The 27353-nt window shown below is 58.9% G+C and overlaps 2 protein-coding genes across 5 annotated transcripts; both read left to right on the forward strand.

The window, feature by feature from the left end:
- Positions 1 to 9: 9 nt before the first annotated feature.
- PYGM (glycogen phosphorylase, muscle associated) lies at positions 10 to 11396 on the forward strand. The gene is made up of 20 exons (XM_059710204.1): positions 10 to 345; positions 1364 to 1465; positions 1559 to 1637; positions 1720 to 1823; positions 2169 to 2300; positions 3270 to 3381; positions 3469 to 3551; positions 3903 to 4046; positions 4349 to 4441; positions 4683 to 4829; positions 4959 to 5122; positions 5700 to 5814; positions 6324 to 6425; positions 6786 to 6933; positions 7460 to 7518; positions 7647 to 7788; positions 8207 to 8414; positions 10469 to 10603; positions 10780 to 10846; positions 10959 to 11396. Exons 1-20 carry the CDS (start codon positions 103 to 105, stop codon positions 11106 to 11108), a joined length of 2529 nt encoding a protein of 842 aa, XP_059566187.1. The 5' UTR covers positions 10 to 102; the 3' UTR covers positions 11109 to 11396.
- Positions 11397 to 11774: 378 nt separating this feature from the next.
- Positions 11775 to 27353, forward strand: RASGRP2 (RAS guanyl releasing protein 2). 4 transcript variants are annotated; one of them, XM_059710205.1, is made up of 17 exons: positions 11775 to 12297; positions 14687 to 14827; positions 15471 to 15573; positions 16027 to 16089; positions 16384 to 16515; positions 17238 to 17388; positions 17593 to 17766; positions 17905 to 18021; positions 19195 to 19476; positions 20619 to 20696; positions 20981 to 21103; positions 21330 to 21445; positions 25126 to 25267; positions 25541 to 25577; positions 25898 to 26074; positions 26940 to 27003; positions 27163 to 27352. In XM_059710205.1, exons 2-16 carry the CDS (start codon positions 14755 to 14757, stop codon positions 26996 to 26998), a joined length of 1827 nt encoding a protein of 608 aa, XP_059566188.1. In that variant the 5' UTR covers positions 11775 to 12297; positions 14687 to 14754; the 3' UTR covers positions 26999 to 27003; positions 27163 to 27352. The 4 variants fall into 4 exon arrangements, with proteins under 4 accessions (XP_059566188.1, XP_059566189.1, XP_059566191.1 ...); XM_059710206.1 differs by lacking the exon at positions 11775 to 12297 and adding an exon at positions 12378 to 12483 and having other exon boundaries at positions 27163 to 27353; XM_059710208.1 differs by lacking the exon at positions 11775 to 12297 and adding an exon at positions 12392 to 12460 and having other exon boundaries at positions 27163 to 27353.

Below are 27353 nucleotides of genomic sequence, written 5' to 3' on the forward strand. Positions count from 1 at the left end.
AAATCAGCAGGCTCCTGGGGATTTCCACTCCCTGGCTGGAGGCACCCCTGAGGCCGCCTGTCCACCGATCCACCAGTCAGGTAGGCCCACCCTCCCGCAGCCATGTCCCGGCCCCTGACCGACCAGGAGAAGAGAAAGCAAATCAGTGTGCGCGGCCTGGCCGGCGTGGAGAACGTGACCGACCTGAAGAAGAACTTCAACCGGCACCTGCACTTCACGCTCGTCAAGGACCGGAATGTGGCCACCCCTCGGGACTACTACTTCGCGCTGGCCCACACTGTCCGCGACCACCTCGTGGGCCGCTGGATCCGCACGCAGCAGCACTACTATGAGAAGGACCCCAAGGTGCTGCTTGGGGCACCCCGGGCAGGGGGGCGGGCGGGGGGCCCTGCCGGGGCTCAGAGACCTTGACCAAGTGGCAGCCCCTTCCTGGGGTCTGTTTTCTGTAGCAGTTTCCTGAGGTTGGAGGATGCAGGGGTCCTAGGTGCAGGGGGTGCTGGGCAACCCAGGGGGAGAAACGCAGCAGAAGCAGGTCAGGGGGTTCAAGTCAGGTGGGCCGGTTGCAAAGGCCCAGCACCCACTCCGAGTGGAGGGACTACTGGGGGTGGGGAACAGGAAGACCCCCGAGGCCTGGGTTGGACCTGAAAGAACGGGTCATTGAACGTGTGTGTGTGTGTGTGTGTGTGTGTGTGGTGTGTGGTGTGCTGGGTAGCAGGCGGTGACAGCTGGGGTAGTTGGGGCAATGGGATCAAGTGTCTTTTGGGGTCAGTGGTAAATGTCAGCAACCCGATGCTTCTGGAAAGGGGTTGGGGGAGGGGCAGATGGGTGGGGCAGAGAGGGGTCCCAGGAGACCAGGCACCATCCTGGATCCTGGGGCCTCTCGGTCCCTTGCTAGGACTGAGGCTTGAGGGCCACGGGAGCTGAGCACTGCAAGGCCATGAGTCACTGTGACCTTGAGCAAAGGACTTGCGCTGGGCTTGGGCTTTCCCCTGCCAGGAGCACTTGGGAGTATTTCTCTGTGTCCCCACTCCCTGCTGGGCTGCTGGGAGGCTTGTGTGGGATGGAAGGGGTTCGCATCTCTCCCAAGCACCTGGATAGCCGAGGGCGATATGGCCAGCCCCCTTTTCCAGATGAGGAAACAGGTTCAGGGATGTGCCCAGAGTCAGAGGGAATGCTGGGATCAGAACCTCACCTGTTGGGTCTCAAAGCCTGAAATGGGAAGGAGGAAAATGGAGACAGGGCTGGGACACGCTGGGACCCAGGAGCGGGGCAGGAGGGGTGAGAGGTGTAGGCCCGCGGGGCCTACCTGAATGTTGGTTGGCAGCCCTGACCGCCTCCCCCCGTGCGTCTGTGTCTCGGGCAGAGGATCTACTACCTGTCTCTGGAGTTCTACATGGGCCGGACACTGCAAAACACCATGGTGAACCTGGCCTTGGAGAACGCCTGCGATGAGGCTGTTTACCAGGTCTGGGAAGGTTGGGGGTGGGGCCGACCTAGGGTTTGGGGGATGCCCCGCGGGCCCTTGGCCCTGACTGCTGCCACACCCTGCCCCCTCTAGCTGGGCCTGGACATGGAGGAGCTGGAGGAAATCGAGGAAGACGCAGGGCTGGGCAACGGGGGCTTGGGCCGGCTGGCAGGTAAGCGGGGGGCCGCAGGGGCGGGCGGGCACAGGACGTGTTGTGCCGGGTCCCTGACCCTCACCTCCCTGCACCCCCCTAGCCTGCTTTCTGGACTCTATGGCAACACTGGGCCTGGCTGCCTATGGTTACGGGATCCGCTATGAGTTTGGGATTTTTAACCAGAAGATCTGCGGGGGCTGGCAGGTGAGCAGCCTTTGGCCCTGACTTTGTGGGGACCAAGTAGTGACGGAGGGGACCCCCAGTGGGTCATCCATCTCTGGATAGACCAGAACTGAACCCAGTCTTGATGAAAAACACCCTTGTTCCTCTGCCATGACCCCAAAGCCAGCTGGTCACTCCTGAAGCAGGTGTTTCTCACCTGTGGTACCTCTTAAACTCTCAGGCGCATGCGGACCAGAGCCCTTAACTTACACCCTGTCTGGGCCACACCAGGGCCACTGCTCCTGCGCCTCCCTCCCACTGCCCACCATGGGGTGAGTCTGGGTCTGACGCTGCCTCCCTTTCTCCCCTAATCTGCCTTGGACTCAGATGGAGGAGGCTGATGACTGGCTTCGCTACGGCAACCCCTGGGAGAAGGCCCGACCGGAGTTCACACTGCCCGTGCACTTCTATGGCCGAGTGGAACACACCAGCCAGGGGGTCAAGTGGGTGGACACACAGGTGAAGACAAAGCCAGGGAATGGGGGAGGACTCGGCCAGGGAGAAGGGGAGGAGGAGGCTCCTAGGGGACAGAGGGGAAGGACCTGGAGGCTACTGGACCCAGTCCCCCAGTGGAGGACACCAAGGCTCAGAGAGGTTAAGTGACTTAATCGCGGCCACACAGCCAGAGCCAGGAGAGGCTGGAGACAGTAGGGTCACCAGGGAGCCAGGCCCGGAGCAGAGCCGGGGAGGAGGAGCGAGGCTGCCCTGTTCCACCTGTGCCCCTCCCTGGCTTGCTCCTTCTCACCCGCTACATCCATCAGAGAATCATCATGGTGACTTGACGTCCCCACACATCTGAACTGGGGGCTTGACGGGAGCAAAGCAACAGGCCAGAAAGGGGAGGAGGGGAGAAAATGAAAGCCTTGAGAGGGGGATTGACGTGTTCAAGGTCAATAGCAAGTTAAAGGAAGCCCTAAGGCCAAACCAGTGTCTGAGCTCCAGCTCAGTCAGGCCTCCTGCTGTGGCCGCAGGGCCTCAGCCCCCAGATGGCTGCACAGGGACCTCTAGGCCTTCGGACTCGGGCCTGCGTTCTGCTGCCGTCCACACTGAGGAGCAGCAGCCCTTTCATGCGTCCAGAGTGTCCTTGAGGTTGTGCTCAGGCCAGGCGGGCCAGCTTGTCGCCATCACTGCAGTGGCCACCAGCAGAGCCCCACCTTGGGCGCTGGGCTCTCCCTGCCTCTTCCTCCCATAATCCTTACAACACCCAGCCAGGCGGGGCCAGGGGTATAGGGGACGCTGGGGGTGTCCTCTCTTTATGAATGAGGCCCAGAGAGCCACGCTGAGGGCTGGCTGGAGGTTGCCCACCGTTGGGACTAGACTCTGGGGTTGGGAGTCGGCGCAGTGCAGGGACAAAGCCTGGAGTCCCAGCTCTCAGGGCCTCACGGTGAGCAGCGGACGCCCAGCTCCTCATCCCCGCTGTGCGCGCAGGTGGTGCTGGCCATGCCTTACGACACGCCCGTGCCTGGCTACCGCAACAACGTCGTCAACACCATGCGCCTGTGGTCTGCCAAGGCCCCCAATGACTTCAACCTCAAGGACTGTGAGTTCCGCCGCTGGGGAGCAGCCCCCGCCCACGCCAACCCGCGCTTGGCCCGAGCCTGACCCTGTCCCCACTTTTGTCCTCCAGTCAACATTGGTGGCTACATCCAGGCTGTTCTGGACCGCAACCTGGCTGAGAACATCTCTCGTGTCCTGTACCCCAATGACAATGTATGTCTCCCCTGGGCTGGGCAGGAGAGGGGGGGAGGAGAGGGGAGGGCCTTTCTCTGGGGCCCTCGTCACATCCAGGACACATTGCTGGCTGTGTCCTGTTTGTCACTCCGCCCGCCCCCCCCCCCCCCCCCGGCCTGGTTAAGTGGGAGGATGCCTGAGTCCTGGGGCAGCAGTTAGGGTGGGCACTGCCCCCATGACTACTTCTTGGTGGGGAAGACCCGGGTCCTGGAGATGGGGCAGGTCAGGACTCAGGGGACTGGGTGTCTGTGGGTCTCTCCTGACCCCACCCACAATCGTGGGAGGCCTCCCTCAGCACCTTGACTCCCCTCTGCCTTCCACCGTCCCCAGTTCTTCGAGGGGAAGGAGCTGCGGCTGAAGCAGGAGTACTTCGTAGTGGCTGCTACGCTCCAGGACATCATCCGCCGCTTCAAGTCCTCCAAGTTTGGCTGCCGTGACCCCGTGCGCACCAGCTTCGATGCTTTCCCGGATAAGGTACTGGCGCGGGCCGCCGCCTTCTCCACCCGCTGTGACGTGTGGGGCCATCTCCCTCCGGCCTCAGCCTGCCCCATTGTATGAGGGGACGGAGGCTGGTGGCTGGGGGCGTGTGTGAGGGCGACATGCTCTGGCTGCTCGATCTGGGCACATGATCTGGGCTCTGCGGCTGCTCCTGCCCCACAGCTGCTCCCTGAGAGCCTCACCTCCAGCTCAGCCCTAGCCTAGCGCTCTGCTGGGCACTCTGACGGGGCAAAGGTTTGGAGCCCAGCCTGACTCCCCGCCCGCCCCCCTCCCAACAGGTGGCCATCCAGCTCAATGACACCCACCCCTCCCTGGCCATCCCCGAGCTGATGAGGATTCTGGTGGACCTGGAGCGGCTGGACTGGGACAAGGTGGGCTTCAGGACCCTCTGCCCCCGCCTGACCCTCTCTGCCTCAGGGTCCCCTTTCCAGTCTCGGGGGGGTGGGAGGAGGGTGGAAAGATGTGAGTGAACAGAGGGCAGTGTGAGGCCCGCAGGGTGGGTGTCCTAGGACCCGGCACCGCAGTGGCAGGGCCGGGCTCCTGGCTGCACAGTATGTGTGGAGAGCCCTAGGGCTGAGGCCCGGGGATCCTGGGTCTCCACTCCTCTGCCAGGCATGGGAGGTGACGGTGAAGACCTGCGCCTACACCAACCACACGGTCCTGCCCGAGGCCCTGGAGCGCTGGCCGGTGCACCTCTTGGAGACGCTGCTGCCCCGGCATCTCCAGATCATCTACGAGATCAACCAGCGCTTCCTGAATGTGAGCGGAGGAGGTGTGGGCAGCGCGGGGCCTGGGACTCAGACGGGGGAGCTCTGGGCATAGCTCTGAGGGTAGGGGCTGGGGCTGGGTTCCCGCTTCTGGTCCTAGCTCTGGGCTCTCCTGGCACAGCGGGTGGCAGCCGCGTTCCCAGGGGATGTAGACCGGCTGCGGCGCATGTCCCTTGTGGAGGAGGGCGCGGTGAAGCGCATCAACATGGCCCACCTGTGCATCACCGGGTCTCACGCCGTCAATGGTGTGGCTCGCATCCACTCCGAGATCCTCAAGAAGACCATGTGAGACCCTACCCTCCGCTGGGCATGCCCACTCATAGACACGCCCACTTATAGGCTCGCCCCTCACTGCACAGCACAGCTGGCCCTTCAACAGGTAGTAGCATCGCTCTAACAAGCTCCTACAGCCCTGACGTCGGGTGCAGTCCTGTCCCCAGATGGCCCTCTCTTGCACACAGCAGCACCTCAAACCCCCAGGCCTCTTTCATCAAGAAACCAGGATAGGGCCGAAACCGGTTTGGCTCAGTGGATAGAGCGTCGGCCTGCGGACTGAAAGGTCCCAGGTTCGATTCCGGTCAAGGGCATGTACCTGGGTTGCAGGCACATCCCCAGTAGGAGATGTGCAGGAGGCAGCTGATCGATGTTTCTCTCTCATCGATGTTTCTAGCTCTCTATCTCTCTCCCTTCCTCTCTGTAAAAAAATCAATAAAATATATTTAAAAAAAAAAAAACTAAAAAAAGAATTGAAAAAAAAAAAAAAAAAAAGAAACCAGGATAGGGACCCAGAAGGAGGCCTTCATCCCACAGGGGTGAGTGGTGACCGCCCTCACACAGCCCCAACACACACTCCATTCTGCAGCTTCAAGGACTTCTATGAGCTGGAGCCTCATAAGTTCCAGAACAAGACCAATGGTATCACCCCTCGGCGCTGGCTGGTTATGTGTAACCCTGGGCTGGCAGAGGTCATTGCTGAGGTGAGAGGTCGCTGTATGGCCAGTAAGGGTCAGCACGGGCTCCTGCAGGGATCAGCGGGGTGTGGCCATGTAGGTGGGCGACTGTGGGGTGTCCAGTGCGGGGCCGAAATCCTTGTTGCATTTTGTTCCCCAAGCCTTGCATGCACAGGGAGGAGAGGAACCACTGTCTTACTTGCATGAGGAAGTCCTAAGGGCCGGAGAGGCCCTGGCTGTGAAGGTCACCTGCAGGTTACAATCTACTGGAGGGATCATCAATGGGTCACATCTGAAGGGGACAGAGATTGGGAGCAGGAACGCGAGTCATTGCCTGTATGAGGAACAGGCCAGGGGGAGGCCTGCTGGGTCAGCTCAAGGTCAGGAGGGGAGGAAGATGGACACTGACAGATCACTGGGAAGCTGGAGAGGGAGGAGCTGTCTGCCGTGGATGGGGCTTGTCTGACCTGGAAAGGGACCCCCCGTAAGGAGGACGAGGAGGGGAAGGAGCCTGACCGAGAGCCATCTTCCCGCAGCGCATCGGGGAGGATTACATCTCGGATCTGGACCAGCTGCGCAAACTGCTCTCCTACGTGGACGACGAAACCTTTATCCGGGATGTGGCCAAAGTGAAGCAGGTGGGGAGCATTGCAGCCTGGGGCCGCCCACTTATAGGCCCGCCCACTTTAGGCCAGGCCCCCGTGCCAGGCTGGGAGCAGAGATCCTCCCGTGCTGGAGGGCCAGCCCTCCAAGTCAGGAATGGCCAATGGTCAGCTCTCCTGCAACCGCAGGCCACTGGTAGAAGTTGCATGAAGTCCGTGGTAGGAAGGCATCGGCGGATCTCACTGGAAGAGTGCTGGCATTGATTAGCAATGTCTGCCCTGGTGCAGGCGTGGGTGAGGTGGCCCTCTGTCCTCCACCTCCTGGGAAAGAAATGAGACTGTCGGACCTCCCAAGGCTGAGGCCCCTCGGTGAGCTCCCCCCTCCCCTGCCTCCAGGAAAACAAGCTGAAGTTCTCTGCATATCTCGAGAACGAATACAAAGTCCGGATCAACCCCAACTCACTCTTCGACGTCCAGGTGAAGCGGATTCATGAATACAAACGCCAGCTCCTCAACTGCCTCCACATCATCACCCTCTACAACCGTGAGCTGCAGGCCGCTCTGTCTCGGGCTCTCCCTCCAGGACAGCGGTTCTCAACCTGTGGGCCACGGCCCCTTTGGCGGTGGAAGGACCCTTTCACAGGGGCCGCCTAAGACCATCCTGCCTATCAGATATTTACATGACGATTCATCACAGTAGCAACATGACAGTGATGAAGTAGCCACGAAAATCATTTTATGGTTGGGGGTCACCACAACATGAGGAACTGTATTTAAAGGGCCAGAAGGTTGAGAACCACTGCTCCAGGACCTCCCAGCATACTGCATGCTTCCTAGACAACATCTCCTTTGGCCTCGGGACAACTCTTGGGACATGGAATTATCCCCAGTTTACAAATGGGCAAACTGAGGCTCAGAGAGGGGGGAAGGGACCGATCTGAGGTCACACAGCAAGTGATGGCTCAAGTCAAGGCCTACGTTCTCCCAGCGTGGGCCTTGGCTGATGGGCGCTGTTAGGAGCTACTACCCAGAGGGGAAACCTGGCCCACTTCATTGCTCTTTCTCCACAGGCATCAAGAAGGAACCCAATAAGTTTGTTGTGCCTCGAACGGTGATGATTGGAGGGAAGGTGAGAAGCTGGGCCACAGACCATGGCTCTGGTCTTTTGATATCTGGGTTGAGGTCAGCCTTGACTGTGTTGCAGGATGGGGGTAGGAGGTTCGGCCATGGAGCTGACTCCAGACTGCGCCCCCACAGGCTGCCCCTGGGTACCACATGGCCAAGATGATCATCAAACTCATCACGTCCATTGGGGATGTGGTCAACCATGACCCGGTGGTGGGAGACAGGCTCCGCGTGATCTTTCTGGAGAACTACAGAGTCTCGCTGGCCGAGAAAGGTGGGATGCCACCGCCGGGAAGCCTAGGGAGGCTCTGATTAGTTTGGTGCCTGGAAGAGGTATTCGTTACCTCTTCCTGAGGTAACTAAAGAAGAATCTGGAGAGGGCAGTAATTAAACCATGAGGATGTCCCCTGAGCTCCCTGGCAGCACAGGTCAAATTATTGGGGAGATGGGCCTTGTTGGTGTTTGTCATGTCACACAATGGAGCGGGGCCGGGGTGAGTCCAGCTTAGATCCCAGATGTTCAAGAATCATCCAGAGGTTGGCGCCTGAGAAGGAGACTCAGTTGTTGAAGACTGGAGGGCTGGGGTGGGAGGGGCTTTGAACCTGACTATGCCTAGGCCAGCCTCCCTCGAGAGTCCCCAGCTGGGGTGGGACTCTTCCCAGAGCTGACCCTGTTCTGCTGCTGCCCCACAGTGATCCCGGCCGCTGACCTCTCTGAGCAGATCTCCACGGCGGGCACTGAGGCCTCCGGCACTGGCAACATGAAGTTCATGCTCAATGGGGCTCTGACCATTGGCACTATGGACGGGGCCAACGTGGAGATGGCGGAGGAGGCAGGAGAGGAGAACTTCTTTATCTTCGGCATGCGGGAGGAGGACGTGGAGAAGCTTGACCAGAGAGGGTATGGGGGTCAAGAGCTCCTCGCTTAAGAGTCTGTGGGCAGGAGGCGCCGGGTGTGGCTGCTGGAGGGTAGGGCTGGGAGCAAGAGGCATGGACAGGCTAGTGCAGGCTGCACAAGGTCGTAGTTATGCCATCAGAGTTCTGGAAAACTGCTGAGGTAACTTACCAAAGAAAAGGTTAATGAAACAGGAAAAGAAAGTAGTAACACAGAACCGAAGGAAAAGGAAGAGAAAATTACATCAATCCTAAGAGAGAATATTATTTCTGATATTGGAAGGAAACTAAATTCTTAGTTCCCTGGTAGCCATGGCAAAAAGGGAAATATATAATAATAAAAGTGTAATATGCTAATTAGACCGGATGACCTTCCGGACAAAGTGCGAGGGAAGCCTGGGCCCCGGGTGCCAGAGGGAAGCCGGTGCCAGCAGCCAGGGGAAGGAATGCCTACTCTTGCACGAATTTCATGCGTCGGGCCTCTAGTAAGAGTATAAAAGTTAACTGTACTTATGACCAGAAACACAGTTCTTTAGAAGAGACATTTCCCTGGCATTATGTTTTTAAAATTTATTTTAAAATATGACTTTTTTCTTATAAAAGCAATAATGGAAAAATACAAAACCACAAAAAAACAAAATAACTGTCATCTATAATTTCATCACCTAGATTTAAAGTCACACTTCTCTTTTTCTGTGTATATTTATATATATGTGTGTGTGTGTTTTTTTCTTTTATTTTTCTTTCTTTTGTTTGTGTAATTTTTGAAAGTTAGGAATAACTTATATGTCATTTTGAATCCTGATGCCTTATTTAACAGTGGAGAGGCATTTTCCATGTCATGAAATTGTCTTCAAAAATATTTTTTAAAAATATATTTTATTGATTTTTTTTTTTTACAGAGAGGAAGGGAGAGGGATAGAGAGTTAGAAACATCAATGAGAGAGAAACATTGATCAGCTGCCTCCTGCACACCTCCTACTAGGTATGTGCCCACAACCAAGGTACATGCCCTTGACCGGAATCGAACCTTGGATCCTTCAGTCCGCAGGCCAACGCTCTATCCACTGAGCCAAACCAGTTAGGGCTTCAAAAATATTTTAAGTGATTGTGTAGTGTTCCATCCTATGGACATGTCATAACTTATTTAAGCACTCCATATAGTTAGACATTAAAGTTGATATTCCCTGTTGGTATAAATACCACTGTAATGACCAACCTTTTACATCTCTGGCCACATCGCCCATCCTTTCCTTAAGATAATTACTAGAAGGGGATATTTCTGAGCCAAATTGTTTTCCAGAAAGTTGGTACCAGTTTACACCCTCACCAACAGCCTAGGAGAGCTAGCATTAAGTATTGAAAGGAATTTCCCTGGGAAGCCTGATCCTTCAGGTTCAGACTTGGTCCCGAATCCCCGGGAGGGAGACGTGACGTATTTCTAGCAATATGTGCAGAACTAGGCTCCAGAAGGACAATTTTGGCTGGAGGATGGAGAATGGACGGGAGGGAGCAAAGTGCAGGTGGGGGCCAGTGTGGGGACTCACGCCTTCATGCTGGGAGAGTCACGGGCAGCACCAGTGCTGGGGACAGGGGGTAGGGACACTGTTGAGGAGGTGGCCTTTGTTTCTGGTTGGAAGAGGGGAGGGGAGGGAAGAGAGGAGCCTGGCCTTGGGGATGCGTTTGAATCCTGGTGGTTGAGAGATGGATTGTGCTGCCTCAGAAAGGCGAACGCTAGAGGCTCCTCCAGGGCCCGAAGGTGAGGCGAGGGTTGGACTGGAGAGAGCAGAAGGGAAGACATTCCTGGGAGAAGCGCTGGCTGGAGATGGTGGTGGTATGTGACACTTCTGTCTGCCCTCCCCAGGCCTCGGTTTCCTCATCCCCATAAAAGGTGATGAAAAGCTGAGCACAGAAGCGAGAGGGCCTCCGGGGAAGGAATCAGTGGCAGCTGCAGGGAGGGTGGGAGCAGGCCGGCCCTGGGCCCTAGGGCTTCTGGGATTTTCTCTGGAGGAAGAACCAGGACCCCCTCTCCTGGGCGCTGACTGCGGCTCCTCCCTGCAGGTACAACGCCCAGGAGTACTATGACCGAATCCCTGAGCTGCGCCAGGTCATCGAGCAGCTGAGCAGTGGCTTCTTCTCCCCCAAGCAGCCCGACCTGTTCAAGGACATTGTCAACATGCTCATGCACCACGACCGGTGAGCCCGTGGCCCAGGGGACCTCGCAGGGGGCGCTGCTGGGCTGGGCAGGGCTCCTGGCAGGTGGGGCGGCTCCCTGGGAAGCAGTATCACTCTCCAGGCCCCCAGGAGTCCACCAGGACAGGATGGGCTCGGCCTTGACCTCAGGGAGCTTCCTGCCTGCCATTCCCCTCCAGGTTTAAAGTCTTTGCAGATTATGAAGACTATATTAAGTGCCAGGAGAAAGTCAGCGCCCTGTACAAGGTAAGGGGTCCTGGGCCAGGGCTGGCAGGGCTTTGGTGGCCCTGGCTGGGGTGAGGCGGGAGGTGGGGACCCCACCAGCAGAGTGAACCCAGAGTTCCCTTTTGGCCTGTAGAACCCGAGAGAGTGGACACGGATGGTGATCCGGAACATAGCCACCTCCGGCAAGTTCTCCAGCGACCGCACCATTGCCCAGTACGCCCGGGAGATCTGGGGCGTGGAGCCTTCCCGCCAGCCCCTGCCAGCCCCTGATGATCTGGTCTGAGCCTTCTGAACAGACCCCAAACCTGCTTTCCCCCACTCCACCCCCACCTCAGCCTGTTTGCAACCCCTTGGGCCAGCCCCAGCTCCTCCCGCAGAGGGTGGGGGACTGGAGTTAGTTCTCTCAGCCTCTTCCTGAAACTCTCACTGACTCCCAGCCCGAGGTCACACCGTCCATTGTGACTGAGGACACTGCTCCCATCCTGTCTTCGGGCTTCCTGCCCCTCCTATTTATGGGTCTGACCAACCGTACACCCTCCTTCCCCCCACAATAAATTGATTCTCCTTGGGAGCCTCCTTTACTTCTCTCTCTGGTGGGAAATATTTTTAGCTCTGGGTGGGCACGGCAGCAGCTGCGCAGTCACCGTGGCTTCCCCCACCCGCCGCAGGTGCGTCCCCTCGGAAGGAGGGGGCGGCCCACGGAGGCCGGGCCTGGGACTCTCCGGCCCCTTTCCCCACGTCACCCTCCACGCCCCGCTTCCCAGTGCTGTGTCCATACTAGGTCAGCGGCCTGCCAGGCTGGCCGGGGGCGGGGCGGGGCGCCCGCCTGGGTGGGGCCCACGGGGGCTGGGAGTCGGGACTTGGGCTGAGGATGGGGGACTGCGGAGGATCCTCGCAGTCGGGGTGAAATCGGGGAGGGGAGGGACCCGCGAAGGCCGGTGCTGTCTTGTCTCCGCCCTCAGCCCCGCCCCACTGCGGCGTTTTAAGGGTCTCTAAGCCGGTGCTCTGCTTGCACTACAGTCGGGGAGGTTTGCGTGGGGGAATTCACAGACTGCCCGCGCTGGGCCACGCTTGCTCCCACCCCACTGTGGGGACAGGAGCAGGAAGGGCCTGTTCCCAGGCCTCACAGGTTGAAGTGTGGGGCGGTCCTGACTCCCCGGCCCTGAGTCAGGGAGGGGCCAGCGTCGGGAGGCAGTTTTGGGGCGGGTGGTTTCACAGTAAGTGTGTTTGAACCCACAGTCCGGAAACGGTTACCGGTTCCCCTAGGCCCCGCTGGTGGGGACCCCAACCGCCTGCGGCTGCCCCTCCCCAGTTCCTCCCTGCCCAGGCCTCCGTCTCCAAGCTGCGGAGAATCCACTCGCCGCTGCCCCTTCCCATCTGGCACCGTGGGAGCCAGGCTTCCGGGGCCCCAGTCCCGCCTGTGAGAGTTGGAGCTCCCCCCACATCCCCAGACATCGAGGTCTCGTCTCCAGGTAGCGGCGCTCCCACCCTCCCCTCCCCACAGGGCCTCTCCTCCCCAAACGCGCCCATCTTGCTCTAGCCCCTCCCCCGGGCTGTCACCAGGACCCGGTGCCCCGTGCCCCCATCTCCACCGGGCCTGTGCCCCGCTGCCCGCGGGAGGACGCTCGGCCCCAGGTCGGGGGAGCCCCGTGGGAACGGTTTGTTTCGAAAACAGGAACCGGGCCGGGGGCTGGGCGGGGCGCCCCTTCCCCACCGCAGTCCGCTTCCTGCCCCTCCCGGCTTCCTCTGCCCAGCGCCAGGCGGGGCGGGGGGCACAGGGGCGTCCGGGCTGGGGGAGAGCGCCCTTGGTTCAGTCCCCCATTCCTGCCCGGCTCTGCCTGACCGCCGCTCTCCCGCCTTCGGCGCAGCGCGTGGCGCAGCCCCACGCCCCGACCCCGGCCTCCGGGCGGCGCGGCAGGGGAGGGGTTAAGCTGCCGCAGGGACCGCCGCGTGCGGGCGAGAGGGCGCCCCGGTGGGGGAGGCGCGGCGGCGGTGCGGAGTCCCGCGCAGGGCGGGGCGGGGCGGGAGGGGAGGGGGCGGCCACGCACGGGGCGGGGCGGCGGGGAGCGGGGCAGCGGCGCGGAGAGCGGGCGGGAGCCGCAGCCGCAGCGAGGCTGGCGGGCAGAGCGCACGGAGGTGGCGCCTCCCGGGCCGGGTGCGTCCTCCTTGCCCGGGTCCCAAGAGTGAGTGGAGCGTGCGCGGGCGGGGCGCCGCCCTGGGAGGCCTGGGCGCTAGGGCCCCAGGGGCGGCGGGGGGCTGGTGGGTGGGGAGGCTGCCGTGGGTGTCGGGAGGGAGAGCTGAGGCGCCCCGGACCACCCCCGGGAGGGGGCGGCGTCGCGGCGCGCGCGGCCCTTCCCGGCCAGGTCTCAGTGGGACCTCCCCCCAGGACACCCCCATTTGACATATGAGAAAATTGAGGCTCCGAGAGGCCAAGTGACTCTCAAGGTCACACAGCAAGGAAGTGGCAGAGTCCGAGGGGATGGCTCTGGGCGGGTCCTAGGAAAAGTCAGCCCGGGACTCGGTGGAGGAGCCCCCGCCCCCAGCCCGAGGGGGTATGCTAGGGGCGCGGGGCCTTTTCCTGGCACAAAGCTCTGCCCGTGGCCCGCGGGGGCTGCTGGTGGTGGTGAGGGGTGTTAGGGCATTTGACCCCAGGGCTGGCTGGACCGCAGGTGCAGAGGTGGTGGTGGAATGGGCGTGTGTGTGCGCCCACGGGGGTGTGTGCATATGTGCAAGAGTGTACATGCGTGTAGGTGCACTGTCTGGCGTGTGTGCACACGTGTGCGGATGTCAGCGCTGCCGTGGCTGAGGAGCCAGCCCCATGAGTGGGTTTGCATTCTGCGTAGCGGGCTGGCTATGTGTGCCAGAGGGTCGTAGGTGTGCGCTGGGTGTGGGTGCCATTGTGTGTGTGACACGGAAGATGGCAGGCGAATGCCTGAGGCCCGGTGTGTGTGAGCTGGGGCGTCTTGCACCCCAATGTGGGTCCCTAGCCTCGGGTATGGATGAGTGTCCCTGATGGGTGCGTACGGAGTTGCTGGGGGTGCCATACAGGCACTCTCCAGCCCCCACGGCAATGGCGCCCCCTTCTGGGCATCAGATGTGTGCGCTCACAGCGCAGCTGTGCTGAATGGAGCCGGGTCAGCAGCCCGGGCTGGGGAGGAGGGTGGCGCGCGGAAAGGCTGAGCCGGGACCCCTGGGACCTCCACGGAGGAGGTGGCTGGGGAGCGCGTTTCCCAGGCTCAGGCTTCCCGCTGACGCCTCCGGCCGCAGGGCTCCCCCCACCCCCGCCCTAGGAATGTTCTCCGCTCCGCTCTCCTCCCCAAGGGCAGGCCCCTGGGGGCCGCTGCAGCCCCACCTCCCCTTCCCGGGAGCCCAGAAGGGGGCCCAGCGGGCCGGACGCCTGGGTTCCTACCCCCTCCCATCCCAGAAAGAAATTCCTCCGAGGTCCCCTCAGGCTCTGGGTTCCCAAAATAACCCTGCGGGGGAAGGGAGGCTGAGGGAGGGGAGCGAGGGGGCGCAGAGCCGGCTGCGGTGGCTGCAGGTGCCTCCGGGGAGAGGGCGCGAGGAACAGAGGGCGTGGGGGGGGGGGAGCACCATCAAGCCCCCGGAGTCCCGGCTCATCCCCGTCCCCAGGGAGTCCCTCGGCCTCTGGCGACTCCGAGGGTGGGCCGGAAGTCTCTGGGCCAGCCGGTTTCCCAACTGGTGGGTTGCACCATCCCGGGCCAGACCGTTTAACCCGGGAGTGGCCGCGGCCAACTCCGCCCCTGCCCAGCAGGGGGCGTGCCCGCCCCGCCCCGTTCCTGCCCACCGGCCGCTCCCCCGGCCCGGCCTCCGCGGACTCCCACTCTGCCTCTCCCGGGACAGGGGTCCAGTCCGAGCCCCGTGGGAGGCTCCCGGAGCGCCTCGTGGCCCAGCCTACCCGCTCGGCGGCCATGGCGGGCACCCTCGACCTGGACAAGGGCTGCACGGTGGAGGAGCTGCTCCGCGGCTGCATCGAAGCTTTCGGTGAGTGGCGCGGGCGCACAGCCGGAGCCCGGCGGGACACTGACTCCGGACCGCTCCCAGGCCAGGCTCTGGCCCGACCCCCTCGGCTCCGCATCCTGCACCTTCCTCGAGGAGAGGTCCCCGTGCTTCAGAAAGAGAGAGAAAATGTTCCCCTTCCCCAGCATGTCGCGTTGAAGGCAGGGATGCGGGTCCCCAGACTCTTGACGCACGGGGTGCATTATCTGCCCCCCCACTCCTGCCCCCTGGGAATCCGGAGGAACTCTCTATCTCCGGCCTGGGAGCTGTTTCCGGCTGATGCGGGTGGCTTATCTGGTGAAGGGGTGCCCCTTCCCCCAGGCACTCAGGAAATGACCTCTGGATTCTTGACCCTGGGGAACCCAGGCTCCTTCCGCCCCAGCTGGTTCCCCTCCTGAGGATGGGCCCGACTCAGACACTGCCCCCTCCATCCAGTTCCTCGGTCCCGCCTGTGCCTCTCCCACCCTACCTCCTCTTTCTAACCTGCCTCCGGCTCTGGGAATCCTGGGAAAGCTGGAGATTGGGGTTGGGGTGGGGTGGAGGGAGAAGATACCCTTCTGGCTGAGGGGTTAGAGACTGGGCTGCTGGACAAAGAGTCAACCCGCTCCTCTCTGCCCCTCGGAGCTAGATGACTCCGGGAAGGTGCGGGACCCGCAGCTGGTGCGCATGTTCCTCATGATGCACCCCTGGTACATCCCTTCATCCCAGCTGGCGGCCAAGCTGCTCCACATATATCCTTCCTGGTCTCACCCCGCAGCCCAGCCCCCCAGCCAGCCACTGGCCCCGGTGGGCTTCACTCTAGAGGCGGACCGCCTGCGTCCCAGAGTTCAGGCTTGGCCCAGCCTCCCTAAGGCCCAGGCAGTCCTGGCTGCCTCCCCAACCTAGGCCTTGCCTCCCGCTCCCTACAGTCTGGGACCCTTCCCTACTGTCAGCTTGGTCTGCCTCTTGCCTCTGCCAGAAACCAGGCCCTGCTCTCAGCGCCCCCAGAACCTAGCCTCTTCCCTCTCACCTCCCTCCCCTGCTCAGCGCTCATCCCTCCCTAGCCTCTGTCCAGAGCCTCGGCCTGGGCCTGCCCCACCTCTGCTCCAGGTCCTTCCCCCAGCATTTCTCCTGGAACCAGGCCCCGTCCCCTGCCTCCCTTTCTAGATGTAGGCTGCCTCTGGTTTTCCTTAACGCTCTGTCACCTACCAACAATCCCGGAAGGACAACTCCAGCTCCATGCAGGTGAAAACATGTCATCTGGTTAGGTGAGTCCTCCCTCCTGGGGCACCTTCCCCTTCCTCCCCTGCCCCAGGCCTGGGCCTGACACAGTTGGTCATGTGGGTTTGCCCCCCGGCTCTGTCCATGGTGGGTGTGCTGCCACAGGCCTGCCGGTTCTGGTCCTGGCCTAGGTTTTCTCATCTGTCCAAAGAGGGTGGAGAAGGACAGAGCCAGGACAGGGGGAACCATGGTCTGAAGCTCTCTCCCCCTTTTGTGGGGAGTTACAATGCCAGGGGCGGGTGGGGGAGGGGCCACCTTGGGTGACTCCCACTCTCTTGCAGGTACTGGATCTCAGCATTCCCAGCAGAGTTTGACTTGAACCATGAACTCGCTGAGCAGATCAAGGAGTTGAAGGCTCTGCTGGACCAAGAAGGGAACCGCAGGCATAGCAGCCTCATCGACATCGAGAGCGTGTGCGTGGGGGGAGCCTGGGGGCAGGGCAGGCGTTCGGCACCCTACACTGTCTGTGCTTAATAAATGTTTGTTAAATTGAATGAGTGAGGGTCATGTCCCTCTCTTGCTTAAAAGCCTTCTGTGGTTCTCTGTCGCCTTCAAAATGTCTCAGCTGGGGATTAGGGCCTTTCATGGCATCTGCCTCACCTTCCACAGCCCTGCGCGCATCCCACGCACCTCATCCTGCAGTCACACGGGTCCACTCGCCATTCTCCAGCCCTGCATCCTCTCCCATCACCATGCTCTGCTCGTACCGCTCCCCTTGCATCTCTGTGTTATCACATGCAGCTCCGGCGTGGAGTGTCTGTGGGCTCGGAGGGCCCAGGCTTTTCCGGGGCGGGACGTGTTGTTCCCTCCTCTGCTCCCCCGTGGCACTTTGTGCAAAGACCTGTACACACACCACGCTGTCTCGTGATTGTTTGTTTCTGTGTCCGCCTCCCTCAGTAGCCTGTGAGCTCCTCGGGGGCAGGAACATGTCTTGCTCATCTCTGACCCCCAGCGCCTAGCACAGTGCCTGGCACAGAGTACGTCTTCCATGATTGCGTGTGGAGTGCATGAGGAGGGGCGACTGCAGGAGCTCTGGGACCGGGGACGGTGTGGAGGTCCTCAGTCGGCCCGAGTGGCATGTGTTTGCATGAGGGGGGGCGTCTCCGGCAAAGGGCTCACTGCCCTGCCCCCCCAGCCCCACCTACAAGTGGCAGCGGCAGGTGACGCAGCGGAACCCAGTGGGACAGAAAAAGCGCAAGATGTCCCTGTTGTTTGACCACCTGGAGCCCATGGAGCTGGCGGAGCATCTCACCTACCTGGAGTACCGCTCCTTCTGCAAGATCCTGGTGTGGCCCGAGGGCCTTCGGTCAGGGGCGGGGTGCAGGCTGGGGCTGGGGCTGGGGTCCCAGAAGGGCAGCATCCTTGGGGTAGGTGGGGTCACAGGGTGGGCGGCCGGTTTCAGTATAACCACCACAGGGCACCTGGAGGGGAGGAGTGGCTGTGGGTGAAGGGAGGGGCTCCCCAGGCACTGAGGCTGCTCCTGCCCCCAGTTCCAGGACTATCACAGTTTTGTGACTCACGGCTGCACCGTGGACAACCCTGTGCTGGAGCGATTCATCTCCCTTTTCAACAGTGTCTCGCAGTGGGTCCAGCTCATGATCCTCAGCAAGCCCACCGCCCCCCAGCGGGCCCTGGTCATCACACACTTCGTCCACGTGGCAGAGGTCCTGTCCCTCCCCTGTTCCCTCCCTGCCTCCCCAACTGCCAGGACCCCGCGGCCTCCTCTCCAGAAAAGCTGGGCCAAATTCTGGACCCGTTCAGTGATACCCCTCCCCCTTCCACCCCCCCCCTTTGTCCCCCAGAAGCTGCTACAGCTGCAGAACTTCAACACGCTGATGGCGGTGGTCGGGGGCCTGAGCCACAGCTCCATCTCTCGCCTCAAGGAGACCCACAGCCACGTTAGCCCCGAGACCATCAAGGTGCCTGGGGCCGGGGGGTCAGGGGAGCAGCCTTGTCCAGCCCTGGGCTCCGCCTGCCTTCCCTGGGAACTCACAGCAGCGGGGGCTGGGCACTCCCGCCCTCATTTGACAGATGGGGAAACTGAGGCTTGGAGGGATCAAATGCTTTCGCCATGTTACACAATGAACGTGGCAGCGCGGGGCTCACAGGCCTGCCTGACTCCAAAGCTGCTGTTTTCTCCTCCTTTTGTCTTGCTTAGCATATTGGGTGACATACATACAGGAAAGTATCTAAACATGTACAGTTAAAAGAGAGGTGAGAAAGAATACACCCGGTGACACCACCCAGGTCAAGAGCTAGAACATCGACAGCCCCCGAAGCCCCCAGCGCCTTGGAGCATAACCCCCCCCCCGGCAGTGACCAATGTCCCGCCTGTCGCCACGGTGACCCTGCTTTTCCTTATGGCTTCACCACTCAGGCATGCACCCCAAAACAACGTGGGTTTGTGTTGCCTGTTTTTGAACTTTCTATAAATGGGATTATGTTGGTTTTTTTTTAAATATATTTTATTGATTTTTTACAGAGAGGAAGGGAGAGAGATAGAGAGTTAGAAACATCGATGGGAGAGAAACATCGATCAGCTGCCTCCTGCACATCTCCCACTGGGGATGTGCCCGCAACCCAGGTACATGCCCTTGACCGGAATCGAACCTGGGACCCTTGAGTCCACAGGCCGACACTCTATCCGCTGAGCCAAACTGGTCAGGGCCCTACATAATGTTTTACTGTAAGTCCACTCCGATGTACGATCTACTCCACAGTTGAACACTTGGGGTTTTCCCCACTCGGACTGTTAGAACGACACACCCAAGAACGTTGCTCTAATTATTCCTGCGCTGCTTTGCCTCCCCCAGCCTCAGTTTCTTCTCCTGTTAAATGTTGATGACCCGTGGCCAGGCCTGGTGTACAGGTGTGGTACTTGGTAGTGGGCATTCCCTTGAACTCATGACCTATTAACTCTGACCCTCAGGGGTGAAGGGAGCCAGCGCTGGGGGACAGTGAGGGGGGATTTTGCCTTTTCACCCATCCCTGACTCAGGTCCTCATCCTCTCCCACATTTCTAGGGCTGAGCGGGGGGTGATGTTGAGCCAGTGATGGGCGTGTGTGTGTGACCTTCCGCCCTTTGCCCCCAGCTCTGGGAAGGTCTGACAGAACTGGTGACGGCCACCAGCAACTACGGCAACTACCGGCGGCGGCTGGCAGCCTGCGTGGGCTTCCGCTTCCCCATCCTGGGCGTGCACCTCAAGGACCTGGTGGCCCTGCAGCTGGCACTGCCTGACTGGCTGGACCCTGCCCGGACCCGACTTAACGGGGCCAAGATGAAGCAGCTGTTCAGCATCTTGGAGGAGCTGGCCATGGTGACCAGCCTCCAGCCACCAGTGCAGGCCAACCCTGACCTGCTGAGCCTGCTCACGGTGAGGGCAGGCACCAGGCTGACAGCTGTGGCGGGTCCTGGGTTCCCACATGGCTGCAGGCCTGGCCGGGGGCTCTTGGTTTGGAGCAAGGGACTGAGATCCAGCCTGGGCTCCCGGCTTGGAGTGAATTCTGAGATGGGCTCCAGGCTCCAGGCTCCAGGCTCCAGGCTCCAGGCTCCAGGCAGGACTGTGGCCTGAGGTCTGTTCTCAAGGTTGGCGTGAAGGTCCTGGGTTGAGTTACCAGCAGTTCTGGGCTTGACCTTGGACCCGGTTTTGAGGTCTAGGGTGGGAGCTGGGTTCTAATCTAGATCTGAGCCAGGTTCTAGGCCAGGGGTGGGCAAACTTTTTGACTCGAGGGCCACAATGGGTTCTTAAACTGGACCGGAGGGCCGGAACAAAAGCATGGATGGAGTGTTTGTGTGAACTAATATAAATTCAAAGTAAACATCATTACATAAAAGGGTACGGTCTTTTATTTCAGTAGTTTTATTCATTTCAAACGGGCCAGATCCGGCCCGCGGGCCGTAGTTTGCCCACGGCTGTTCTAGACATTGGGCTGGGGCTTAGCTTTTCGGTTTAGAGGGATTATTAGCTAACCCCAGGCTCTGGGCTGAAGTTTGAGCTGGATTGGATTCTAAATACTGGGTTGGGTTCTAGGTTGGGGGTGAATTTGAGGTCTTGGCTGGGTTCTGACCTGGATTCTTTTTTTTAATTTTATTTTATTAACAGAGAGGGAGAAAGAGAGAGAAAGAGAGAGAGAGAGAGAGAGAGAGAGAGAGAGAGAGAGAGAAGAGAAACATCAACACGAGAGAAGCATTTATCAGTTGCCTCCCATATGCACCCGACCTATTGGTGTACAGGATGATGCGCCAACCAACTGAGCCACACCGGCCAGGACCTGACCTGGCTTCTGGCTGAGGCCTTGACAGTGCACTTTGCTTGAGGTTTAGGGGGAGCTTGGCCTGTGGTCTGTGTGCTGGGCTGGCATGTGGCTGCTGGGGTGAGTTCTCAGCTGGCCTTGTCCTGTCTTCTGGCCTGGGCTCGGGCTGAGCTGCAGTCTCTGCTGGACCTGTGACCTGGGCTCCAGGCAGTGGGCTCCTGAGAGCAGCCAGGCCTGTGGCTGACAGACCTGTGTGTCGCAGGTGTCGCTGGATCAGTATCAGACGGAGGACGAGCTCTACCAGCTGTCCCTGCAGCGGGAACCGCGCTGCAAGTCCTCGGTGAGAAGGGGATTCTCCTTCTCCACTCCTACCCCCAGCCACCGCCCCCCCCCCCAAGCCCAGGATGTGAGAGCCTTTATTTGGTGGGGAGTTTTCCCAGTGGGAGGGGTTCGGTGGGTGTGGGTGGTCCTAGGGCAGGCTCAAACTGAGGCTCCAACTTAGCCGCTGCTGCACCCCTCCTGCCTGTTGTGCAGGCTCCCTTACCCCTGGCTTCTCCTCTCCGCTCCCCTGGGCTCTGGGCTCCCCCATCTCTGGCTCTCGCTCAGGCCTGACCATTCCCACAGCCAACCAGCCCCACCAGCTGCACCCCGCCGCCCCAGGCCCCTGTGCTGGAGGAATGGACCTCAGCGGCCAAACCCAAGCTGGACCAGGCGCTCGTGGTGGAGCACATCGAGAAGATGGTGGAGGTGAGACCCTGCGCCAGGCTCTGAAGCCTTAGGACGCTGGTTTTGCCAAGTTCAAGGGCCAGCACTCGCTCTCCAGAAGGCATGGGCTATGGGAGAGGGAGGTGGGGGTGGGGGAGATGGACAGCTGCCCACATCTGGACACCCTTTCACACGGACTGAGAGCGCAGGCAGGATGAGCTGATGGTGCTTTTTTCTCCTGTCCTCTGCGTCCCTCTGTGTCCCCAAGTCTGTGTTCCGGAACTTTGACGTCGACGGGGATGGCCACATCTCTCAGGAAGAGTTCCAGATCATCCGTGGGAACTTCCCTTACCTCAGCGCCTTTGGGGACCTCGACCAGAACCAGTGAGGAGGGCTGGGGGCCGGGGAGGGGGAAGGCAAGCTCACTTCCCCTTGGGGTTCAGTTTCCTTCTGTGCACGGTCAGGCCATTGGACCAGACGCTCTCGGCAGAGAAAGCTGCCCCTGTGGGAAGGAACTCTCACGCGGGGTCACAGGGCGCCTGAAAGCAGCCAGGCCTGTGGCTCACCCATCCCGACAGAGGGGGGCTCCACCGGCATCTTACAAAGACGGTGGCCTGGGCACTGCTTCTCCACCAATGCCATTGCATTTGCGGGGCTCCCAGCTGGTGCACAGTGTGGGCAAGTGGAACCCCTGGGTAGCCTGTTTTAATGAATAGATAAGAAAGGCCTGTAATTAGCACCCACTTGCTTATCCACAATTCACAAGCTGACAATTTGGACAAACAGCTGGTTGTCTGAGGTAGGTTAAATGTGCCCCCTGCAACCATAATCATATCTGTTTTGCCGAACAGATAAAATTCCAATCAAAATTTACAGGTCAAGATCTTTTTAAATGTTAAATGTTGATCTGTATTTAAAAACCTGGTGGGTTTTTTTTTCCATAATGCAAAAATCCCTGGTTTAAAAAAAACAGGTGGTAAAATAGATTTGTAATAAACAAAGTGTATAAAGTAAGAAGTGAAAAGTTGCCTTCCTCCTTTCCTAGCTGAAGAGGTTATTATCATAACTTCCTAGCAAGCCCCTTGGCAGGGTTCCTGGTTTGGCAATATGCGTATCCTTCCAGTCTTTTTTTCTTTTCTTTCATGCATGTGCAAATTGACAGATTTTGTTTGCCTGTGTTTGTGTCACGGACAAACAGAATTATAGCATAAATCCAGCTCTGCCCATGGTGTTTGTTGTAACTGTTTTGTTTCTCCACCCAGAGTTGAGACAGAGTTCCATGTTATCTCCCTGGGCGGGGGGGATGCAGCCCTCAGAGACCTTTGAGGCCCAGCTCCCCACCACCTGCAAGCCCCCGGCTTTGGGCCTCCCCTGGTTGGGTATCAAAACCCAGCACCTGGCCCTGGCTGGTTGCCAGCTAGATCCCCAGTAGGGGCCGTGCAGGAGGCAGCTGATGGATGTTTCTCTCCCTCTCCCTCCCTCTCTCTCTCAAATCAATACAAATATATTTAAACACACACACACACACACACACACACACACACACACACACACCATCACCACCACCACCACCACCACCAACAGCAGCAACAGCAATCGCCATAAAACCAGCACCTGGCTGGCCAGGAGGGAGACCAGCAACCCAGTGTCAGGTCCCAACTCACTGCCTCAGCTTGACGCTCCCTCTTTGGTTCTGGAACTTGGGGGTTTCCATTTTTTTTCTTTCAAACTCACTATGCATTTAAAGCTATTTTTAAAAAAATATATTTTATTGATTTTTTTACAGAGAGGAAGGGAGAGGGATAGAGAGCCAGAAACATCGATGAGAGAGAAACACCGGTCAGCTGCCTCCCGCACACCTCCCACTGGGGATGTGCCCGCAACCCAGGCACATGCCCTTGACCGGAATCGAACCCGGGACCCCTCAGTTCGCAGGCCGACGCTCTATCCACTGAGCCAAACCGGTCACGGCTAAAGCTATTTTTTATATTTCACCAGCACCTAGATGTTTGTAGCAGTAAGGTTTTCAGGTGGTTTTTTTCAGTCACTATCTTGGCAGAACTGCATGTCATGCTTTTGGTTTTTTTTTTGTTTTTTTGCTTTTGTTTTCCACTTAAACCTTTATCGTGGACATGTCTTCATGCCGATTCATGCAGGACCATGTCATTCTTTAGAGCAGCGTCAGAGTAATCCCTTACCTCGCATTCTTCCGCAGAGGGATGTGTAGGTTGTGCCCAGTGTCCGTTACTAATACAGGCGGGGCTGCTGTGGGCATCTTTGCGGCCATGCACTCAGGCCACTGTTTCTGTGGGAGAAATTCCTAGAAGTGGGATAATTGAATCAAAAGATATGCACATTCTAAATTAGGAGGAGAGACTGCCAAAGTGACCTCAGGCAGGGTGGTGCCAGCTTGCGCCCTCGGCAGCAGCGAACGGGTGCCCATTTCCCAGCTTCCCTGCCAACAGCGGAATCTATAATAAGCTCTACAGTTTTGCCAGTTTAATTGGCAAAGGGTGTCTTGGTTAAATCCGTGTTTCTTCAATACTAGTGGGGGTAGGATGTCTTTTCATATGTTTATTGGCCACTTATATTTCTTCTGTTAATTGCCTGTTCATAGTCTTTGTCCATTATTCCACTGGGTTTGTTGGTCTTTTTCCTCATTGATTTTTAGAATCTCTGTTAATGGATATTAACCCTTTGCTGTCGGATGTGTTTGCAAATATTTTCCTCCAGTCTGTCATTTGTGTTGTCTTTTCCCGCATAAAATTCTTTAAAAATTTTGTGTGTTCAGTATGTCAGTCTTTTTCTTTGTAGCTTCTTAGATTTGTGTTGTGTGTAGAAAGGCCCTCACCCCCTCAAGATTACAAAATGATTCTCTTAAACCTTTTCCGGTTCTTTGATAATTTTTATTATTTTACATTAGCGCTCTCAGTTCGGTGGGAATTTTGTTTCCATGCACAGTATGAGGCAGGAATCCAGGCGTCTGTTTTTCCCTAACCGGCCAGTTGTTCCAATGCCCCTGAACTTGAAGGACCACCCGGACCCCACCATGGAGCTCAGATCCCATGGGTGGAGGTTTGCAGCAAGGACCAGCCATCAGCAGAAACAGCTCCGGGTAGCCCGGGGCCCAGTGACTACCCAGACACTCTCCTAAATGCTTCATGTGCGCGATCTCAATCCTCACACCCGCCCCCCCCCCCGCCCCCTGAGGTGCAGGGCCGATCATGATCCTCATTTAGAGAAGAGGAAACTGAGGCACAGAGAGCTCTAACCAGCTGGAGGTCGCATAGCCAGGAAGTAGTGGAGCCAGATGTGAGTGGAGGTCTGTGGATCTGCAGAGCGCATGCTCACTCTTTCCTAATTGCTGAGAAAGGCATTCTGGGGCAGCCCTGGAGAAGGGGAGCACTGGCCACAGGGGTCTTTCCCGCAGGGTTATGGGAGCTCCTGGCCCCAGAATTCCCCAGAGACCTCTTTTTTTTTTTTTTTTAAATATTTTATTGATTTTTTTACAGAGAGGAAGGGAGAGGGATAGAGAGTCAGAAACATCGATGAGCGAGAAACATCAATCAGCTGCCTCCTGCACACTCCCTACTGGGGCTGTGCCCGCAGCCAAGGTACATGCCCTTGACCGGAATCAAACCTGGGACCCTTGAGTCCGCAGGCCGGCGCTCTATCCACTGAGCCAAACCAGTTAGGGCCCCAGAGACCTCTTTAATCCTCGGGGCTCTGAGCTGGTGCTTGTCAGAGCTCAGGGTGGGAAGCAGGGGCTGGTGACCGGGGAGAGAGCACAGTCCTCGGCGTTTGCACACCGGCTCTGTGAAGTGGGCAGGGCGGGGCGACAATCCCCGTTTTCTGGGGGGGGACTCAGAAGTGACAGGCCCGAGACCACACAGCTGGTTAGTAGCAGCCGCTCCCACGGCCTGACGCCAGCCCCGCGTTCTTTCTCTTCCCTGCACCAGGGCTCCAGACCAGGAGTGCGGGGAGGACCTGCGTTTGGTAGGGCTTTTCCCAGTGGGTGGGTGGTCTGGGGCGGGCTCCAATGGAGGTGCTCCCTCCCCCGGCAGGGATGGCTGCATCAGCCGGGAGGAGATGATCTCCTACTTCCTCCGCTCCAGCTCCGTGCTGGGCGGCCGCATGGGCTTCGTGCACAACTTCCAGGAGAGCAACTCCCTGCGCCCCGTCGCCTGCCGCCACTGCAAGGCCCTGGTGAGCCCCCCGCCCAAGCCACACCCGCCAGCGCGCCATCACCCAGCCACGCCCCGCCCTGTTCTCCCTCTGGCCCCGCCCCTGCCAGAGCCCTCTCCGCTCTCAGCCCAGGCCGGCCAGCCTCCTTCATGTCCCCTGCCTGTCCTCTGGCTATTCTGCACCTAACCCTTAAGGGCCCAGGGAGGGTCAGGCCCAGGCCCTGCCCTTGAGAAGGAAGAAGTAGAGTCATCACCAAATACCTCCCCCCAGCACGGCCTTTCTCCTCTGTTTCAGATCCTGGGCATCTACAAGCAGGGCCTCAAATGCCGAGGTGAGATGGCATGGCGGGGCTACTGGGCTGCTTTTTTGGGGAAGAGTTACTCTCTGCCTGGGGACTCTTATTTTGGTGGGGCAACGGCAACGGAGTGACGTCCCTTGGAGCCAGGGAGGTGATGATTATATGTGAAGGGTTTTGGGAGACGCAGAGAATGGCAAGTAGGGTCAAGAGAGCGCGTTGGAAGGAGACTTTTGTTTTGGTGGGGCAGCTGCTCAGGAGCAAAGGAACCTGGGGAGAGGTGCAGGCCTAGAGGATGGGAGGGAGGGTGTTCTGAGCAACGGCCCCCCGCTGGGCTCCCCATCTGCCTCCTCCAGCCTGCGGTGTGAACTGCCACAAGCAGTGCAAGGACCGCCTGTCAGTGGAGTGCCGGCGCCGGGCCCAGAGCATGAGTCTGGAGGGGTGTGCATCCTCCCCCTCCCCCACACACACCCACCATCGCACCTTCAGCTTCTCCCTGCCCCGCCCGGGCCGGCGCGGCTCCCGGCCTCCAGGTAAGACGTGGTTTCCTTCTGTATCTGCCCTGTGGAGGGAGGAAGGCAGGGCCATTGTGGCCAAGTCTTAATTCACCCAGGATGGAAACCATTTCAGAGTTTGTATAATTTTCTTATTTTGGTAGGGTGATGGAGAGGGTTGGACTGGTAAGGGTGCCAGAAGGGAGCCAAGGAACCCTTGACCCTCTGAGGCTGAGGAGGAGAGAGACTTTAATATAGAAGGAAGAGTAAAAGTGAAAGAGGCTTCAAGATTCCAGTCACACTCTTATTTTGTTAGGGGGATTGACAATGGGTTGGAGAGGGAGTTATGTGAGCCATTTACCTGCATTTTCTTGTTTGGCTGCTCGGGACACATTTTGAGAATTCGAAGCCCCATACCCCGAAAATCACCTGCAGCTCTCGGGGGGAGGGGGGGTCTCTGGTGGCTTTAGGTCAGTTTGCTGAATGATAATTCCTCAAAGGATTATTTTCCCGAGAGCAGTCTGAACAACTGTGTTAAACTGGGGTCTAAGGCCGTTGACCACCACCTTTCGGATCGGCATAAGTCCTCAAACATAGAAAAGATAAAACCATTTGCACGGAACCCTCCAGAAGTGCTGGTGTCTAGAATGTGCAACACACAAAATTGGCATTTAAGCAAACTGCACTGACAGATCTGCGGCTGCGAAAAAGTGCGGCGAAGTGAAAACTTAGAAGAGCCTCAAAAATTGGGCCGTTTAGTCATTCAGTGAATTGGTTTTTGGTGGATGGGTCTGCTTCCGGGATGGGGCTGGGCGCCTCCTGTGAGTGGGGGAAGGGCTGCTGAAGGCACTGGGACCCAGGAGTAGATCCTGTGATGAACACCCCACCCCCCACCCCCCTGCAGAGATCCGAGAAGAGGAGGTGCAGACGGTGGAGGACGGAGTGTTTGACATCCACTTGTAATGATGGTGAGTCCTCCCACAGCTTTGGCCAGAGCCTCCACACTGGGGACCGGGGGTGGGGGGTGGGGTCAGGGAAAGGGCGCTCTGTCCGAATGGCCTGGGCCAGGGGGACCCCTACTTTTGGGGGAAGGCTCTTCCTCACCACCCCTGTTTTTCTCTTCCCAGCTGTGACTGGATCCAGCACTCATGGCTGCCTTGGAGCAAAGACCTGGAGCAGAGCAGGGAGCCGGGTGCTGGGGCAGCAGGCTGGGGCTGGGGGGTGGGGCATGAGGGTGGCATGTGGCTGAGGGCAGGGCCGGGGCTGGTGTCCCTAAGGTTGTACAGACTCTTGTGAATATTTGTATTTTCCAGGAATA

This window comes from Myotis daubentonii, chromosome 9 (assembly GCF_963259705.1).
Source record: "Myotis daubentonii chromosome 9, mMyoDau2.1, whole genome shotgun sequence".
NCBI lineage: Eukaryota > Metazoa > Chordata > Mammalia > Chiroptera > Vespertilionidae > Myotis > Myotis daubentonii.